General features: G+C 38.4%; 3 protein-coding genes and 1 pseudogene across 3 annotated transcripts; 3 read left to right on the plus strand and 1 right to left on the minus strand.

Moving 5' to 3' along the window:
* Nucleotides 1-207: 207 nt before the first annotated feature.
* On the plus strand, nt 208-2882 carry LOC137745869 (probable serine/threonine-protein kinase PIX13). The gene is made up of 6 exons (XM_068485906.1): nt 208-341; nt 666-1015; nt 1264-1399; nt 1485-1627; nt 1874-1997; nt 2116-2882. The coding sequence occupies exons 1-6, from the start codon at nt 278-280 to the stop codon at nt 2535-2537; spliced, it is 1239 nt and encodes a 412-aa protein (XP_068342007.1). The 5' UTR covers nt 208-277; the 3' UTR covers nt 2538-2882.
* A 1481-nt stretch (nt 2883-4363) lies between these two features.
* Nucleotides 4364-5370, plus strand: LOC137745880 (dehydrodolichyl diphosphate synthase CPT3-like; annotated as a pseudogene).
* Nucleotides 5371-5718: 348 nt separating this feature from the next.
* LOC137739189 (dirigent protein 2-like) lies at nt 5719-6604 on the plus strand. The gene has a single exon (XM_068478740.1). The coding sequence runs from the start codon at nt 5979-5981 to the stop codon at nt 6528-6530; it is 552 nt and encodes a 183-aa protein (XP_068334841.1). The 5' UTR covers nt 5719-5978; the 3' UTR covers nt 6531-6604.
* On the minus strand, nt 6588-12536 carry LOC137739185 (phosphoinositide phosphatase SAC7-like). Its single transcript, XM_068478727.1, has 21 exons — nt 12246-12536; nt 11876-12048; nt 11682-11765; nt 11212-11339; nt 10978-11069; nt 10790-10847; nt 10549-10605; nt 10414-10447; nt 10160-10240; nt 9591-9697; nt 9380-9466; nt 9214-9291; nt 8899-8969; nt 8708-8806; nt 8403-8502; nt 8139-8247; nt 7930-8002; nt 7616-7709; nt 7382-7474; nt 7210-7276; nt 6588-7026 (listed from the first exon to the last, which is right to left on the minus strand). Exons 2-21 carry the CDS (start codon nt 12021-12023, stop codon nt 6896-6898), a joined length of 1791 nt encoding a protein of 596 aa, XP_068334828.1. The 5' UTR covers nt 12024-12048; nt 12246-12536; the 3' UTR covers nt 6588-6895.
* Nucleotides 12537-19548: the final 7012 nt, after the last annotated feature.

The raw sequence follows: 19548 nt of genomic DNA on the forward strand, positions 1-19548 counted from the left end.
ATGAATTAATCCATATGGTTTGGAGTTAAATACGAAGATCAACGTTTTAATCCTTTTTTTTATGGCCAGAGTAATCCAAAATAAGTTTGGCATGGAAAATTAAAAATGAAGCAACCAAGTGGTTTCATGGCAAGTCCCCAATTGAGCAGAAAGTCCAACTTTCCAACTATTTAAAATTCCAACCAACCACATAAATTCGATCCACTTCCATTCTCCTTTTGTCTTTCCACCTTTGCAGAGTTACACCAATCATTTTTCTAGTTGAGAAAAGTGAATTATGGGGAATTGCTGGACATCTCCTGATGATCCTCACCGCAACAAATACATACCTTCAACTCCAGGTACAGTTTGCTCCAACATTAGACCATATAAAACGAACAAGGGTCATTAAAAATTTCACAAATTATCTCAATTCTTCAAGTAGAAATGCTTGGATCATAATCTTTTAGCATGCTCTTAGATGGGTTGCTTCTTTTTCATTAATTCGATCATCAAAGTTCATATTCAAATGCATGTTAGGTCAGTCGGTCAAGGCAATCACCCTGGTACACCAAGTTCAAATCACCCTCTCGAATATCTAGAATATCATATTGTCAAAAAGGAAAAACAGTCATTGAATTTCATACATGATTTCTGCATATTAATCATGTGTTAAGTTTTTCTAGGGACATCTGGAAATCACAGCAAGAACATATCCTCAAACACAATCAGCAGTGGAGGAAGAAGTCAATTTTCAGAAGCAACATCGAGCCCCAGAATTGAGGAGTTACATTCACAACAACCCAATGGGCAAATTTTGGAGTCACCAAACTTGAGAGTCTTCACTTTTACAGAGTTGAAGGCAGCCACCAAAAATTTCAAGTCAGATCAAGTGCTTGGTGAGGGAGGATTTGGGAGGGTTTTCAAAGGTTGGGTGGATGGGAAAACACTTCAGCCTTCAAAATATGGTACTGGAATGCTGGTTGCTATCAAGAAATTGAACCCAGGAAGTGTCCAAGGGTATCAAGAGTGGCAGGTATTTTATTTATTTTTATTAAGATTTTTCAACTTTGATTGCATTATTGGGAATTTTTAATTAATTAGGACCATTTGTTTTATACCATACGTAACTCATAGCCCAATTTGGTTCGTAGACTGCCATACGTAACTCACAGCCCAATTTCTTCTTCTTCTTCTTCTAACATAACTTTTCAGCATAAATCCTTCTTTTTTTTAAATAATTATGTTTCTTTTTTCTTGATCATATTTGACAATGCAATGCAGTCAGAAGTGAATTTTTTAGGACGGCTTTCGCATCCGAACCTCGTGAAGCTATTAGGTTACTGTTTGGAAGACGAAGAACTACTCCTTGTTTATGAGTTTATGCAGAAAGGAAGTTTGGAGAATCATCTTTTCAGAAGTAAGAAGCCAATGTGAAAACATAGAGCTTAAAACTTAAATTTTTTTGCTTGAATTGTTAACTCTACAACTTTTTCTTCGAGTAGGGAGCGCGGGCAGCGAACTTCTTTCTTGGGACACAAGACTAAAAATAGCTATTGGAGCAGCTCGGGGCCTGGCCTTCTTACACAGTTCAGAAAAACAAATCATCTACAGAGATTTTAAGTCCTCAAATATATTGCTTGATGGGGTTTGTACTTCTATTTTAGCCTTCTCTCTCTCATTTTAGTTATATTGTTGCTTGTACGTGATGTAATATATACTCTATACTAATCCAAATGGCTGCGAGAGAGGAATTCGAAATTGGGTGCATAGGGAGGAGCACATCCACTATCCACTCTTGTTAATGTGGCTACAGCTGCATCTGCATGTACATGATATAATTAAACCATCCTTTTTTTTTTTTTTTTGTTAATCATCTATTTTATTTCTGCAGAGTTTCAATTCAAAAATCTCGGATTTTGGCTTGGCGAAATTGGGGCCAGCAGGTGGAGAATCACATGTTTCCACTAGGATCATGGGAACATATGGTTATGCTGCTCCAGAATACATTGCAACAGGTAATCAATCTCTAACAAAAATGGAACATTTTTTGGAGTTTAGATATGAAAATTCGCTTTGTTGATTTTCACAAATTAGCTGATACATATTCCTGATATGTATACCCGAAACCAACAGGTCATTTGTACGTGAACAGCGATGTGTATGGATTCGGCGTTGTGTTGCTTGAAATTCTGACAGGGCACCGAGCACTTGATAGGCAACGTCCCAGAGCAGAACAACAACTTGTAGAATGGGCTAAACCACTTCTCTTACACAAAAGAAAGCTTAAAAACATATTGGATGTGCGGATGGAAGGCCAATATGCCTTCAAGGCAGTAATGCAGGCAGCACTCATAGCTCATAAGTGCCTAGAACCGGACCCTAGAAGCCGGCCCTCCATGAAAGAAGTTGTGGAGCAATTGGAACAGATTCAAGCAATCAAGGAACAACCAAAGCAATCCAAACTTACATCTGTGCAAGCCACTTTTAATTTTGGAGCCAATAAACAGTCGATTCGTCATCAATCATCTCACTCGAGGTTTCATAGCTCTCAATGAGATAAAATGTGATAGCGATACTGCAAGGTTTATGTTGATGTTCAAACATCAAATTGAGAATGTTTGAACAATCTCATTCTTTAATTTTGTCAATTTTCATATTTATTTTTATTTAATTGTAGCAATTATATATTGAAATTCCTAAAAATTTGGTTTTTTTAATTAACCACCATTTGTGCTGGATTAAAGGATTGCTTGTTAAACCATACTATCATCAAAGCAATTTATAATGTGGGCTTAGATGATTTTTTCCAGAGCTCTATTACAATGATCTTGACTCTTAAGCACATCAGTAATCTGCCAAGCTCCATGCGTCGATCAATTACTCGTTACACATAACACTAATCATAATTAACAATTGCATAATATAGAGGAAATTGCAACAATGGTCCCTCAATTAAAAATCTATGACCATTGGTCCCTTAACTCATCAAAACGTGCAATTATAGTCCTTTTCATAAACTCCATTAGAACTTCCATCGAAATATGTCACGTGCGACACACATGAGGCTGAATTAAGGGGCAAATATGAAAAACCAAATGAAAAAAATTGTAGCACCGGTCCCTCACCTTTAATCCAATTGGAGAAATGGTCTTTCAACTTTAACCTAATTGGGGCAATGGTCCCTCAACTTTAACCCAATTGGGGCAATGGTCCCTCAACTTTAACCCAATTGTAGCAATGATCCTTCTAACATGAGTTATTTTGACGGAGTTAACGAAAATGACCATAGCTACATGTTTTGATGAGTTAAGGGACAACCAATGATCATGGATTTTTAGTTGAGGAATCATTACTTCAATTAGGTTAAAGTTGAGGGATCATTGCTCTACATATATAAAGAAATATTAAGTAGATTGTGAAAATAGTCACATTCAGTTCAAGGGTTTGTTTGTTGTCCTATACAGTCAGCTACCAGATTAGATAGTGAGAGGCAGCTCATGTTAATTGCATGGTGCATACGACATTAATATATTGAGTTTTTGTTGGAAAATGGCAGATATTGTGACTTTGATAACCGAAAAGGGAGTGTTTATTGAAAGTTGGTGATCCTTGCCAACTGATCAGATGCACAACGTTCTTCTATATCAATGATCTACCTTCGTTTGATTTCTCACTAACCACTCTTATATATATAGGTCTTAATTAACTCTCTTGCTTCTTCAAACTTCATTGGGTCGCCAATGCTTCAACTTTGATCGACACATTCATCAATATATTCAAGTAAGTCCTTCGCACTTTATACGACAGAAAGGGATTTCTACACATTTTTTCTCCTCGTGTATACCCTGTTTACCTTTTGCCTTTGGATTGAATAAGCAAAGGAAAATCGTTACACGATTTTAAAGGAGGGTATGTAGAAAGAAAAAAATGGTGTGTAAAAATAATTTTCGTGTATAATTATATCATATGTGTGAATATATATATATATATATATACATATAATTTTCATATGAACAACTTTTTCTTTTTTATTGTGACATGTCTTCATCAACAATTTGCTTGTGTTGTGTGATTGTGATTTGTCTACATGAACTTTTCTTTTGTTCTGCGTTTGGCTGCTCAGAGAAAAACTGAGCAAAGGAGAAGAAAGTCCAAACTTTGAATTTCTTTTTGGCTTTTTTGTAATCATTTCTTGGAACCCAATATTACTTTTGACTGCTGAAACTAAAGTTGAGTACTTATACACACAAAAAAAGTCATTAAAAGCGTACACGTCAAACAGTGATTTGTAAATGACGAGTTCTTTTCCTTTATTTCCATTTGTGGCGAGTGTTTAAGGTTTCATGTTCACCGATGTTTCATTTGTCTTCAGCAGGATCATATGACGGAGGAAAACAGTGCCATTGTTGCAAGCCAAAGCAGTGCTATTGGTGCAGGCCAATCGTTGGGGGCTTTAGGATCTTTTCTGAGGAAATGCTTGTTCAGTCTTGTATCTGTGGGCCCCATTCCTGAACACATAGCCTTCATCATGGATGGGAACAGAAGGTATGCAAAGAGGAGGAACCTGCCTGCTGGGGAAGGCCACAGAGCCGGATTTCTATCTTTCATGTCGGTTCTCCGGTACTGCTACGAGTTGTTGGTAAAGTATGTGATGGTCTCTGCCTTCGGCATTGATAATTTCAAGCGGCCATCCGACGAGGTGCAAATTCTGATGGATTTGTTGCAGGAGAAGATTGAGGGGTTGCTTGAGAGAGAAAGCATTATAAACCAGTATGGCATTCGAGTATACTTTATCGGTAACTTGAAGCTTTTGAATGAGTCTGTGAGGGATGCTGCTGAAAAGGCAACGAAGGCCACTGCCAATAATTCCAAGGCCGTGCTTTTAATCTGTGTGGCTTATTCTTCTCGTGACGAGATTGTGCATGCTGTTCAAGAATCCTGCTACGAGAAAAGGAACGAAATTCAAGCACAGATTAAAAGAATGAGGGGTGGCAATGGCGGTTTGGATGGAGAAGCAGGACTAGACACCAGTGAAGCTTGCAATGAGAGAGTTGAGGGGGAGAAGAAGGAAAATACAATGGTAAGCATGTCGAAAAAGATGAAGGGGAAGTTTAAGAGAGTGGGAAGCAGTTGCAAAATGTTCCTGTTGTAAAGGTAGTGGATGTTGAGAGGCACATGTACATGGCAGTGGCACCTGATCCAAACATTGTGATTCGAACTTCGGGTGAGACACGCCTAAGCAATTTTCTGCTTTGGCAAACTTCTAACTGCCCGTTGTACTTTCCTGCTGCGCTGTGGCCGGATTTGGGTTTGTGGCACTTGGTTTGGGCAATTCTGAACTTCCAGAGAAACCACTACTATTTGGAGAAGAAAGGGAGGCAGATGTAACGATTATAATGCCACGGAGATTTAATAAATCATGTGATCATTGCTTATAATTCCCCTGCAAGCTTGGATTCTTAACTTGAAATTCGGTAGCAGAACTGTTTGTGACCTATTTACAATCTATGGTAATTGTATTATGTATAACAGTGTAGCCATATTTGGCAAGCGCGTGCTATTACCAAACCATTCGTGTTATGTGTAACAATCTTTTACTATGCGGTTCAGAAGAATCGGGACTTAGTAGGAGATTGGACCACGACGATTTTATTATTGTGATCTTTTTTTCAGTCAATGCAACTATATATACAGTTGAAGGCAGCTGTAGCTTTTGAAAATGATGCAGCATCCAAATCAACTTTTTAATCACGGTTGCTGTTTGAAAATTCACAGGAGTGATAAAAGCCACTTATCTGTAGTATCAACCTAATCCCCCTTTGGATGGTCTTGATCAAAACCCCATAGTTTGTGTTTCGTGGATCAGACGGCAGATATTGAGGCAAAAATCAACTACCAAATGCGACTTTAAGCTCTCCCATTGTATAAGACTCCACACTAGAACTAGTCTTTCATGTAAATTCAGTGTTCTTCAAGTTCTTCATGCTAAAACTGTCATGGCTCATGCTCTGCGATTCGATACAGTTCTTCCAGTTCTACTTTGCACCCTCCTCCTAACCAAAGCCGCCTCTACCTCTCATCACCACCATCTTAAGTCCCTCCACTTTTCACTCTTTCAACACGAAACCATAAACAAAACCGGATATATTGTAGTGAATGGGGTGGCTGGAACAGGCATCGGTCAAACCACTACGCCCTTTGGCACCGTGTTTGTTTTCCAGGATCCGATGACTCTCACAGCCAACCGATCTTCAAAAGCAGTTGGGATAGCTCAAGGAACTTCAGTCACATCCAGCTTGGATGGGCTTCAGAGCATTTCAGTAGCCAAGATCACTTTGCGCTTGAAGAACTACTCTGGTTCAGTTTCCATAGTCGGAGGCACGCATAACGTGAAGCCCGCCAATCATCCTGTTGTGGGGGGCACGGGCGATTTCCTGTTTGTTCAAGGCTACGTGACATCGTCCCCTGTTGATCTCAAGGGCCTAACTGTTGTCTACAAGATTGCATTTCACCTTTACTGGCCTCCATATGCAACTCAAGCTTCTTAGTAATTTCATTTTGCATATGTAAGAAAATAAATGTGATTTCCCGAAACATAATTCAAAATTTCAATCCTCTGTAATCGTCATAGCGAAGATACAAAAAATTTCAAGTTACAACTTTTAAACCATGTCTATGAAAAGCTTGAACAAGGTGCAAGCATTTACAGAAAAGAAAAAAAAAAAAAAAAGATTGATGATAAGAATATAAGTCGTTACCAACAGAAGCAGGTCACACATGTCGTATTAACTTTTGCATATAACTGATCAAGATTTCAAAGACTGGGTTACTAATCAAAGAATCAAATTACCATGAAGCAAGCAGTAAAAGCTTCACAGGAAATTGAATCGGCCACAACATTCTGAATCCACAATCAAGACCGAGGCTTGTGTAGACGAGGTCTGTTGCAGAAAATACGCCCCTTGGCCCTCACGAATGCAGCTAGAGCAATACTTAGACCTGCCCATATAACTGAGAAGAACAAGTGCCGTAGATCGTACCTGACTGCAAAAGAATTGAAGAAAAAGATATCACTTGATTGCAGATTTGCAAAGATGTTGACAATCCGATATTGTTTCTCCCTAGAAAATGAACCAACAATATCCCAGTCCCGTCCCACCCTTTCACCATCTAAGCCATGATTTCTGCAAATCCTATTTAGTCACAACATGTCGTGTTTATATTTACCTTGCCTCAATGACAATGTCGCAAAAAAGAACCCCGTCAAAACAAAAAACAACGCCAGTGGGAATGACTGCAGAACAAAATAATGCGAGTTAAGACACTGATAAAGGTCAGGGGTTGGGCAATAAAAAAAACAAAGCAAGCTAACTTGAATAGACATCTAACTTCAACTTACTGCAACAGCCTCAAGTCCTCCTTTTTGTGACGACGGTGTCATATCTCTGCTGACCGAGACAATGTAATGTCCTTGCAGGAGGTCAATTGCATCCTTCAGGCATTTCCACCAAAATACAAAAAGAAGTACCCAATACATAAGTAGTTGCAGAAGAGATGATATTGACTTCATACAAAGAGATCCAACACATAAGCACAGCGAAAGGAGAGATGACATAAAAGGAAGCACACCAACCTGTTTTGTTCCGTCGCAAAAGTTATTATAATAATATCGTAGAAGGGCACTGACTCCATCCTTAGCGATCCCTGGCATTGTCCGCTGTCCACATCTAAGATCCAGCCAAATAGACAAAAATTACGACAGCTAAAAACTAAAACATAGTATCTTATTCTTATGTCAGTAGTATACTGCTGTCCCATCATAGATATAGCTGCATGCAAAATATACATCCCAAACGTTCAAAGCTTTTTCCCCACCTTTCCAAGTCAGAATCACATTTTCTAGGGTAAGAATGCATTAGATGCATGAGCAGATCTAGGTATAAGTACCTTACAAAATCCCCCTTCAAAGCAGGAGTTCCGGAATACTGAATGCTTACATCATCCCCATGATCAGCCCACACTGGGAAAAAAGAAAAAAAAAACAAAAAGTTAAAAAAGAAAGAAATAATATCAGAAGCAACAAACACCCGCAGATATGGTAAGCCCTATATGCTAGAGAGAGGTGGTACAAGAAAAGAGAAAAAGGATGTACTCACAGACTCTAAAGCATTCATCTAAATTGTGATGTGAGCTAATAGTTTCTTCAGCAGCAAAAATTCCAAGCCTTCTAAGTTGGCATTCCAACATATTTCGGGCTATCATGCTCTGCAGCAAATAATACTCGTTTAGTGAACAAACAACAGGAAAAAAAGAAGTTTATAACGAGAACCAAAAAGTGATAATAAAATACTAGTCTGGGTTTGCCTGCATAACTATTATTGTCTTAAAAAGTTGAAACAATATACAAATTATTAACGGACCTGGGTAACATTTGTACGATCTAGGCAATCAATGCAATTGGTCCTTACAACTCCTAGTTGCTCCTTCATTTTCTCGCCCTTTTCATTCAATAGAAGATACCTATATTTCAATCATGGTGAGTAAGCAAAAATTACATTTCTGTGTAGGGATGCAAAACAAGTATCTATATTAATCTATTTTCTGCAGAACTTACACTCAATAAGTAAATAAAGACGTCTGAAAGGAACAAATGAATAAGAAGCGACACATACTCAAGTGCATGTCAGGGAATTAAATATTTATGGCAGGGTGATGGAAAACATACCCATTTCTGTCGAGGAAATCTACAATTTGCTCATAAAGGATAGAGAGGCGCTCAAAATGGACGTGTCCACAGATATGGTGAAAATCAAAGTGCCAATATCTACAATATTCAGCAGGTCTCAACATAAAACAGATCCATACCAAGGAACAAGAAAAGAAGGGTAAAAAGAATTAGGTGAAAGGAAATTCTACCTAAGATCATCACTAACAATATGCTGCATTGCATTTGCAAATTTCTCACTCAAGCGTCCTTCACCTCCATGCTGACAAGATTAAGTATCATGATTCATGAGACGTAACACCCAAATTGTATGCACGCCCACATATATGAATGTCAAAGAATGAAAAGTTTAAAAGTGTGCACACCTAAAAATACACCGACCCATGCACAATACACAATCTATACATATACATATATGCATTCATGTGGATAGTACACAAGCATGCCTACTGGATGTGTATTATCAGATAAATTATTCCAAAAAGATTGGGATAAAGAGTTCGCACCGTGTTGACAAGATCAACAGCTAATACAGCCCCATACTTTTTTCTTAAATCCAGAAAATGCCGCTCTGCCACTCGAGGCTGCATAACATGTAGTACAGAAGAAGTCAGATGGAGATAGATTGCAAAAGAAAGAATCTTAGAATTTAAAAACAAACCACCAACTCACAGATTCCTCAAGTCGCACAATTTCAAACTTGGGCTTATACGTTAAGTCAACAATTTGGTCCCAAAGCAACGGAATTGACCCCCTAACCTGCACAAAAAACATTAAAGATGCTGTAAACCATTTAGGACAATTAATCAGGGAAAATAGAAGTAAAACCATGTGATCAAAAAGTCCATATCTTAATTACATATGCATAGCTATACAATTTTACCTGGACAAATGATGAAGTAAACCCATTCAAGTGCATAATCTGCTCAGTTTCGACAAAGTTCGCTACGTACCCTTCAGAATCAGCTCCTCTTCTCCACATCCGCGTGCCTTCCAAGAAAAGAAAATTATTATTGGCTAGAGTAACAAAAACATAAGTCCTATTTCCGATGCATATAGCACCCCTAACTGCATAAGATATTATAACCTCTACATTCCCAAATTTAGCATGAATATAATTCTGCTGGAAATGCATAAACAATTCACATAGATGCACACCACAAATCAGTGGACCTTTTACTTCCTACTGCACTGAACAGATGCAACATCCATTCAACCATCCTATTTCAGCATTACCTATTGAAATGAAGGGTAGTTGGTCCACTACTCAAACTTTTACGATCAAGCAAACATAATTTTTTTTTTTAAATAGCCAAATCATTAGTTCGCCTCATAGGTGGTACAGTACTAACATCACCATCTATTATTCGTATATCTGCAAGTGTATGCTAACTGTAAATTACAGAGCATGGCAATAAATAAACGACTGAAAAAGCAGAAAGATTTGAATACCATTTCGCCTAGTGCATCTCCTAGCAATCAGAGTAACATCAATAATATCTTTGCCAATGGCTGCTTGAAAGTGATGAAAGCGTGATGATCAATTAAGGAGAACCTCTCAATGACAAAACACTTTATAAATCCAACACCAACACACACAAATGAAACTAAACAATACACAAGTACGAAATGTATGCATGTGTGCAGGCATGCAAGCACACATGAGAAACGGCAATAAACTGAAAGGAAGAACGAATTAAGGATATTCCCTTGAACAATAGGAAGTAGGTATGGATCCAGCTGCAATCAAAGACCATATAAATGCTCAGAAGTTAGTAAATGGGAATTAAGTTCATCAGAAAATGGAAAAGATAAAACTAAAAAGTTAGCAAAGACCCAACCTTGTTATCTATCATCCCTTCCATCATATAATTGTTCCAAAGAAATCTAGGCTCTGCCTGTGGAAAAGCATTTGAAGACATGAGATTGAAACCATGAACATAAAAACATAAAACATGGATATTTGAATTTATCATAACTTTGGGAACAAGCAAATATAGTAAACAATTTTAGTCTTCAATTGTCAAGCCACTTCAAATTAAAACAATAATAAAAGTAAGTTACTGCAAAGTCAGGGAATACCTGTCTCCAAAGTGGAAGCAATTTAGATTCATCGCCCAAATCATGCAATCGCTGTGTGCTGCAATTACACAAATTTTTTATAATTATGAATAGCACAAGTTTGCCTCAAATATTAAATGAAACCTTCTTCTTCTTGTTTCTCATGGGGACTTGGGTAGGGGGACAAATGAATACAGATAACACTTCACCTCAGTGTTAAATTGGTCTCATATGAGAAATAAAGACCAGGAGTCTTCTCTGCTATATTTAGCAGCCCAGAAAACTCAGCCTCCATCTTTTTCTGCCAAAAAGGTACAACAATATAGAATTTACGTCAGTAGCCACTCCTCGATTAAGGAAAAGAGGAAAAGAAAAAGAGTCAATAAGCAATCATATAAGGGAGACCAAAGAAGGGGTGAAGGGTAGGGCAACAAAGGATTCACCTGTTCTGCAGGGGAATTCTTCAAAGAATGGTCACAGGAAAAAACCTTCAAGGACGAAACTTTAAAGATGGAATGACCCAAGTAAGAACCGACCTGTTCACGGTCGGTTATAACCATCAAATATGACCCTGAAACATAATGAATTAATAACATCAACAAATTGGAAAAGCTGCCAGTGCCAGAAAGAATTCTATAATTTCTCACATAATTAAACCGTATTAGAGTGTAGTATTATCCTACAACGCTTCTTTTTATGCTAGATTTTGCAATTATACCAGAACTGGTAAATCTACGGCCTAGCATCAGCTTTCACATTATGAAATGCATTAATTTGTGTATGCTGTGAAATGCAATAAGAGTCAGGACATGGATCTCAGATTGGGGCGTATTAAGCATCACAAAATCCAATATTCCTAATCACAAAGATATGAAACGGGAAAATTTTATTGGTTTGAATAAGGCAATGTTACCTGCCAAAAGCTTCAGCATCCCAACCACACCAAAAATAGTTCGAATCTTAGGAACCCTAACAGAGCTGGAATCTGGAAGCTTTTCTGCAAAACCGGAAGCCACAAATACACAAACAGTCAAATGTCAGTAAAATCTGTAGCATTTAACCCAGAACTGAATTCAAGATTGTTACTTTTACACACAGAAAACCTACCAATGAGCTGCATAGAGCCATCCACCCTACTGATTGCCAAAGAGGAACCCTGAGAGCCATCAGTGGGCTCGATCACATACTGATCCGGAAACTCCCACAGCCTCATTCGTGTGTACAGCTTCTGCCCAGAGTCCGCCTTCTCCATCATATTACTTGGGTAAAAATCCAAATCACTGAAAAATTAACCGATCACAAACAGAACCCAACATTTAAATTTCCATAATTTCAAATCTTTTGTCCAAGAACAGCATTAAATTCGACACATGGAGAACCCAGTATTTCAAATTTCCTAAAGTTCAAATCTTTATTCCAAAAAGTAAGGAATAACGAATACATGAACAGTGGCCAGCATTGCAATTTGGTAAATTACCTTTTCAAGGATCACCAAGTGAAAGCGGCGAGGTAAAAGTTAAAAGAGTAAAAATTGAGATCCAAATCTCTCTCAAAATTCTTGTGAGAAATGGAAGATCAAAGAGCAAAGCTAGAGCTTTTTTGGGGTTGGTCTGAGATTTTGACAAAGTAAAAGAAAGAAGGGTTTGTGAAGGTAAGGCCGTGTTTGCCTGCGTGTCTCATAAGACGCATACACCGGTAACGGATTCTCTCTCTACTCTCTCTTCCAAAGCTTTAACGATATTTTGGGCGGAAACTACCAACTGTTTTTGCCCAAGAAATTAATCAGAATACAACAATATTAATAAAACATGAAGCGAAAACGAATGTAGTAGAGATGGTGATTGGGCCGTCCTCTAGTACTTGAGGCCTAGGAGACCAAATCTCTTGCGATTATTTGCATGAGTGCGGCCTCTTTGTGTACGAAAGAGTATTAAGTTTATGATAATAAAATTAAAAATAATTATATTAATATGTGTCGATAGAAAGGTTACTTAAAATTTATACATTAAATGAGTGTAGAAAATTTGAACTCGAACTCACAGTGTGGTCGTTTCTTGAAGTTGGATTTGAGACCGTTGGATTTGGAACTATTTGCTCAACTTGAACGGTTCTAATGCCAATTATTTTCTTTGTTATATACCATTTTATTTCCCTTTTTCGGGTATTAACTACTTCCTTTGGTAAAAGCACTTATATAATTTTATTTAACGGTTAATACAAGATTCAAACGAAAATCAGCCTAATAACATAACATGCATATATTAACAAAACATGGAAAAACAACGAAAATCAACCCGATAACGTAACATGCATATATTAATAAAACATGGAAAAACAACATAATACATCAACAAGGATTCGAACTTCCCTTTGTAACACATGAACTTTCTTGGTTATCATTTAGGGTTACTTAAACACACAATATCTGAATCTCGTACTTCCACCTGCCTAAACCCTATCTCCTGCCATTAATCAGCAAACTGCGCGCACTGTCTTACTAAGGGCATATACATTCTGATCTTATGATCCGAATTTGCAAACAACAAAATTACAAGCAGATTATGTGATTCTATATGTATCTAATAAAAACAAATAATAAAAACAAAACAAATAATAAAGGAAATAGAGAAGTAATTAAGAAGCTTATAACATAAATTGAGAGTAATACTCATACTGTTATTCATACGTCCTGACAATCTACACCGATATAACAGAAGCAGGGATTTAAAGTCACTCATGAAACTACTCAAACATACTAAAATTACAGAGAATAAACTAGAATGAATTGCGCACTTATTAACGTACAACTACAACCCTTTTATACAAACTGCAGTTTTACGTACAATCCATGCCAGATGCGCATAATTGCATACTTCTACTGTAATTGATCTTTTAGGCCTCAGCACCACCACCACCGTCGCCACCATCCATGTTGTCATCAGTAACATCATCATCATCATCATCATCCGGTGGGGGCATGTTTAGGTCAATTCCACCACGGCCTTCATTGTCCTCCTCCACATCCCTAGCCTCGCGCACATTTGCAGCATTACTTGCTTCCCCTACACAACATAAAAATTGTTAACATAAACCAAGAATATCATCCATGATGCAAAGCAAACTTAAAAAGTATTTAATTTCATTGCGCATGCATTGCGTTTAAATTTCATGCAGTACTACTAGACTTGATTGAGATTTAGGGCCAACTAATTACCTTGTTGCTGTCCTGGGGGTGGGAAGGCGCCCCTATAGGGACGCTCCGGGTGGCTACGCTGATGCCCAAACAATGCTTTCCACGAACTGAAATCCGATCGATTGCACACGGGGCAAGTCGGGGTCATTCCTTCAGGGGCTTTGACCTCGGCTTTACGCTTGCCCAGCTGGCCACCCACGGCCATGCTCCCCTCTACAGCAAGTCCCCCTCCTAAAGAGATTTCAATCCTGACGGGAGTGAAACTACTCCCACCAATTTGAGAGTTGTTTCCCGCTGCAGCAGAGGACCCTCTTCCTAAAGAAGAGGGAGATCCTCTCCCGCTAGGAGGAGATTTTGATCCCCTGCTAGGAGTCCTCCGGCCACCAGAGGGTGAGGCCCTTCTTGGTGTGGATGTCCCCCTACTAGGAGAGGGAGATCCACGGCCTGGAGATCCTTTGTTGGGCCCGGGAGGAGTCACAGAGGACCCTCCGGTAGCAAACCCTCCTCCAACATTGAATTGGCCAGGGGTAAGATGAGTACGAACAGGAGGAGTTCCAGAGGACCTTAGGAACCCGCCATCCCCTCCTCCCGCATTAACTTGACCAGTGCTTTGAGGAGGAGGAGGAGGAGTAGGAGTCGGAGCATGAGTGCTTGGTGGAGCAGTAGGAGCAGCCCCAGTAACGTTGGAACTAACATTTTCGTTAAGGGGTTGCTGTCCCTCTGCGGAGGAGCCCTGGTTAGTGGTGGTGTTGGTGTTGGAGTTAGTCATATTGATATTAGCCACTTGGGAGCTATAAAACACTGCGTTCGAACAGCGAAGTGTTCATGATGCCCTGACAGTTTATATAATTAGGGTTTCTTGGCAACCAGATTGGCACTGTTCTGTACAAAAGGATACACTGCATCTGCAATGCATGCGACTCTTCGTCTGTGAAAATGCTGGGAATCATCACATGCAGAGCGCCATTTGTCCAAAGGGTTGTGCTCTTTCATTATCGACCGTTGATTCGTGTATAAACTCAACGGACGGTGCTCGATGGTTGTCATGCATGAAGGCACCGCCACATTGCAAATCCCCATTGGATGGCATTTCATTGTTTTTAGGGAGCAGGGAAATGAACCGGTTGGTATAAGCGGGAACGAAGCTTGGGTGAGTGAAATGACAATTGTGACCTTGAGGTCTCACGTGTATCATATTAAATTGATATAATTAGGGCAAATATGGTATGACATGCAAAAGGAAACCTGAAAACTTAATCATGTAGCAACTTCCATATTTGTTCATGTGTGAGCCAATGTCTCAGACAATCATACATTGCACCTCTAATTCAAATTTAAGAGGGTGGTGAGCATGTAATTGCTTATTTAAAGGAAATACTTAAAGAATAAATTATCTACTTTATTTAGGGACAGTTATTGGGTGGATTGGTCAATTGGACTTTGACCCATTGGTCTACCCAACATGCTCGGGTTGAAGTTGTTCAAACTTATTTTCACTCTAGAAAATGGGCAAATCAACCCACCCGAACCATTTTTAGGCGGCTGGTTAGGTTGCGCAAGTTTCACGAGGTGGGCTTAATTGGTTCCCTTCTTAAATTTAATGCGAGTATGAGAAACAAATAATGAATACTTCCGTTAAATTAAACTTAAATCATGTGAATTGGATGTTGTTATATCACTACATATTACTAATACATAATTTCACTATCAAATATAAAGTTAATAAACTAATGCTTTTAAAAGTTAATAAATTTTGTGTACAATTCAATCTAACATACATGTATGTTTAAGAATTATTGTCATTTGGGTGAGGTCAGTTTCAATCGGGTTAATAATACTTCAACTTAGCTTATTGTACGAGTGGTCTGGTTTTTACTCGTAAATAAATTATTAATGTTTATAATCCAACTCAACCCAACCCATATACGATAGGTTGGTCAAGTTAGTTGATAAACCCACTAAAATGTCCACTCTTATACTTTACGGGAATAGAGATTCAAATTTAAATGCAAAATGCAAGCCACAATACCCTAATCAACGCGTATAACCCATATTTGCTAGTCAACATTGTAAATTAAGTTTAACCTCTCTATGTACTTATATTTTCTTTGTGGTATGACATTAAATTAAAAATACAAAATATACATTGACCTTTTAAATAATGAGGTGGCTAATTTCAAGTACGACGTACCACTAATCTATTGCATGTCATTTCCTAAAAAAAAATCACTACAACTCACGTTTGGTTGAATTGGATATTTGGATTAGGTCAGTAACACCTCGACTACTTAGCGCAATTAGGATTAAGTAAACGTGGGAAGTTGTTGAATTTGTTCTTTGGATTTTCTATAAAAAATATTAATGTTGTTTAGACACAAAATTAGATTCAACGTATCATGACATGGCCTACCAAAAATATATGGTGACCTAATTAGCAATAGAGAATTAGTAAATACGATAAAGATAATGTTTGTGTTTTTTTATGGATAAACCTGTTTGTCTCTTCATTTATAATTAATGTATTTGGATTGTACGAACATCATAATTAGAATCGTTCATTCTCTTTATTATCATCTAAAAATCATTTAATTTGAAAAACTTTTAGTCACTCGTATACATAAAACAAATAGACAATTTTAGTAACAAATATCATTATTTCTCATGACGAAGTTATCCTGTTTTTGACCTTTTAAGGCAGGGAGCTCCATTATGTTATTTTATTTTAGAGAAAGCTCAAATTCTTCATGCCAACATAAATAAAAATATTTTAATATTTCATTAATTATTTGAAAATATGACTAAATTTCTTACATTTCTAGCTTATAATTTTATTTTTGTTGCAGTCATATTTAGAATATGAATGTGATTGTGTAAATCCTAGTGTATTTAGGGATATCTTTTATATTTCTTTTAGTAGTCTAATTCCTATTAGAGTTGTAATCCTAAAAGGTAAGAATTTTACATATCCTATTACTATGAATAAAGGTACAAAGGGGTGATACAACACAACACCTCACAATTAAATCTCTCTCTTCTCTCTCTCACTACTGTTGGCCTCCCTCTCTCTATTCCCTTAGAATAGCTTAGTTAAATAGGCTTACAACATGTTATCAGCACGCTCTTACCAGAAGCTAAGGAACTGACATGATGGGTGACCCATTGGGAAGTTGCTCGTGAGTTCCCAAAAACAAAATCGTGAGGGAATGGTAAGCCCAAAACGGACAATATCGTGCTACGGTGGTGGAGCGGGCTCGGGAAGTGATCCGCCCCGGGCCGGGATGTGACAAATTGGTATCAGAGCCTAACCCTGGTAGCGTGTGTGCCGACGAGGACGTCGGGCCCCTAAGGGGGGTGGATTGTGACATCCCACATCGCCCAGGGGAGTGATCCTTAAATGTATATTCTCATCCCTACTTAGCACGAGGCCTTTTGGGAGCTCACTGGCTTCAAGTTCCGTAGGAACTCCGAAGTTAAGCGAGAAGGGGGCTAGAGCAATCCCATGATGGGTGACCCACTGGGAAGTTGCTCGTGAGTTCCCAAAAACAAAACCGTGAGGGAATGGTAAGCCCAAAGCGGACAATATCGTGCTACGGTGGTGGAGCGGGCTCGGGAAATGATCCGCCTCGGGCCGGGATGTGACAGATTGTAGGAGGAGACTATCTTCTACAAAAATTCAAAGGCATTTATTTGTTTTATGCCAATCAGGTACGCTTAAAATAAAGGAAGATATTTGAAATGACCAAAACATTCCCCATGATTGATGAACCCCCCTATGTTTATATTTTCCTTCCGATATATATATATATATATATATATATATATATATATATATTGTATATTTTTCATATATTTGTGTGTGTGTGTGCGCGCGCGTGTGTGTGCACGCGCACGCCTGTGTGTGTGTGCGCGCGTTTCATGCATTATGCAAATATATTGCTATGTGGAATTGTGAGTCAAAGCATATAAATAAATTAGAAGCATGTTAGGGTATTTCAAACCCTAGAGAATTCAAAAATAAAAATAAAAATTAGGAACGATGTTGCACCGCCGCATCACCATCGTGACACCATTGGCCTGAAGCCTAGTCGTGTGGCGCACATCATGACACGATGTCATTTTTGACACCCTTAGACCACATAGCATAAGCCTTTGGGCTTGCTGCGCTGACCTGGACACCTTAGGCCTTTAGCCTGATAAGCTCAATAGGGCTTGAAGTCCCTTAGCCCAACTAAGAAAGCATGTAGCCTTCTTGGCCCGTTGTCCCATGATTTGGGCTGCCTATAATAACTCGTAACCCACTGGGTTATGTCATGCGCCCCGACCCGTTTCCCACAGACTTATCTGCTAGGCTTAGCTCGCCCTGACCTGGACCCAGCTTCGGCTGGGCTTCACCTATGCCAAACACCAACAGCTGCTGCTGCTGGGCTCCCCAACCTCGGCCCATGGCCTGTAGCCATATATAGGCTGTTTTTGTAATTAAACCTGAAACCTAATATCATCTAGGGCTTTACCCTACTCACGACACCCAAGCCCAAACCCTTTTGGGCTATGGTCTTTCGAATCCAATGCTAATTTTTGGCATTTTAAATCATTTTAACTTGAATGTTATTATTATTTTTGCTTCCACGATCCACCCCGTTCAGTCCCAATCTATTGAATTAATTAAAAATGACATGCAGTCCATTAATCTGATAATGAATCCATAATTATTGACCTGAATATCACTTTTGGACATTAACGATTCAATAATTTATTTTTATACTTTGAACCGTTGACATACTTTCGTAGTCCCGAGACTCTCACACTTGAGTTCCTGAAGCAACTTAAATCTAGTATACTTAAATCAACATATTGCATTATGTGTTTCTTGCAGGAACATCTCCTTTATGAACTAATCGTTCATAAAACTAAATTGAACATGTAGTTTCATATTTAGTGTCTTTGAAACCCGAAGTTTTCATTCAAAACTTACCACATGAAACCTGTAGTTTTCATGCATAAATTAAACCAATACATGTCTATAGAACCCAAGTGTTCTACAATATATGTCTATGGATCACCATATGACTAACCATGTTTTTGTACCCTCTGTTTTGGGGATATATCAAACTTAAACAAGCACAATTTCACTGCTCTGGAAGTATCTGGAAAAAAACTACCTGAAGTGGATTCAATACGTGAAGCTTCATCTTACTGCAAAGGGTATTAGAGCCATTATCGAGGCACCTACCCAGGACAAATCCGTCGACGAAGCTCAGAAAGTTAATGCAATGATTTTCATTCGAAGACACATCAATGATGCACTGCAGACCAAGTACCTCACTGAGAAAGATCCACGCACCTTCTGGCTTGTTCTAGCTGATCATTTCGATCACCAAAAAGAAATCTTTTTGTCTGGAGCAAGATACGACTGTCAGCATCTTCGTTGCCAAGACTTTAAGTCCGTGAATGAACACAACTTTGAAATTTGTAGAATCTGATCACTGCTGAAGTTTTGTAAAATGAAACTAACCTAATCAGATCTTTTGGAGAATACCTATTCGACCTTCCATGCCACAAATATTGTCCTGCAGCAACAATATAAGGC

Source organism: Pyrus communis, chromosome 1 (genome assembly GCF_963583255.1).
Source record: "Pyrus communis chromosome 1, drPyrComm1.1, whole genome shotgun sequence".
In the NCBI taxonomy this organism is placed as follows: domain Eukaryota; kingdom Viridiplantae; phylum Streptophyta; class Magnoliopsida; order Rosales; family Rosaceae; genus Pyrus; species Pyrus communis.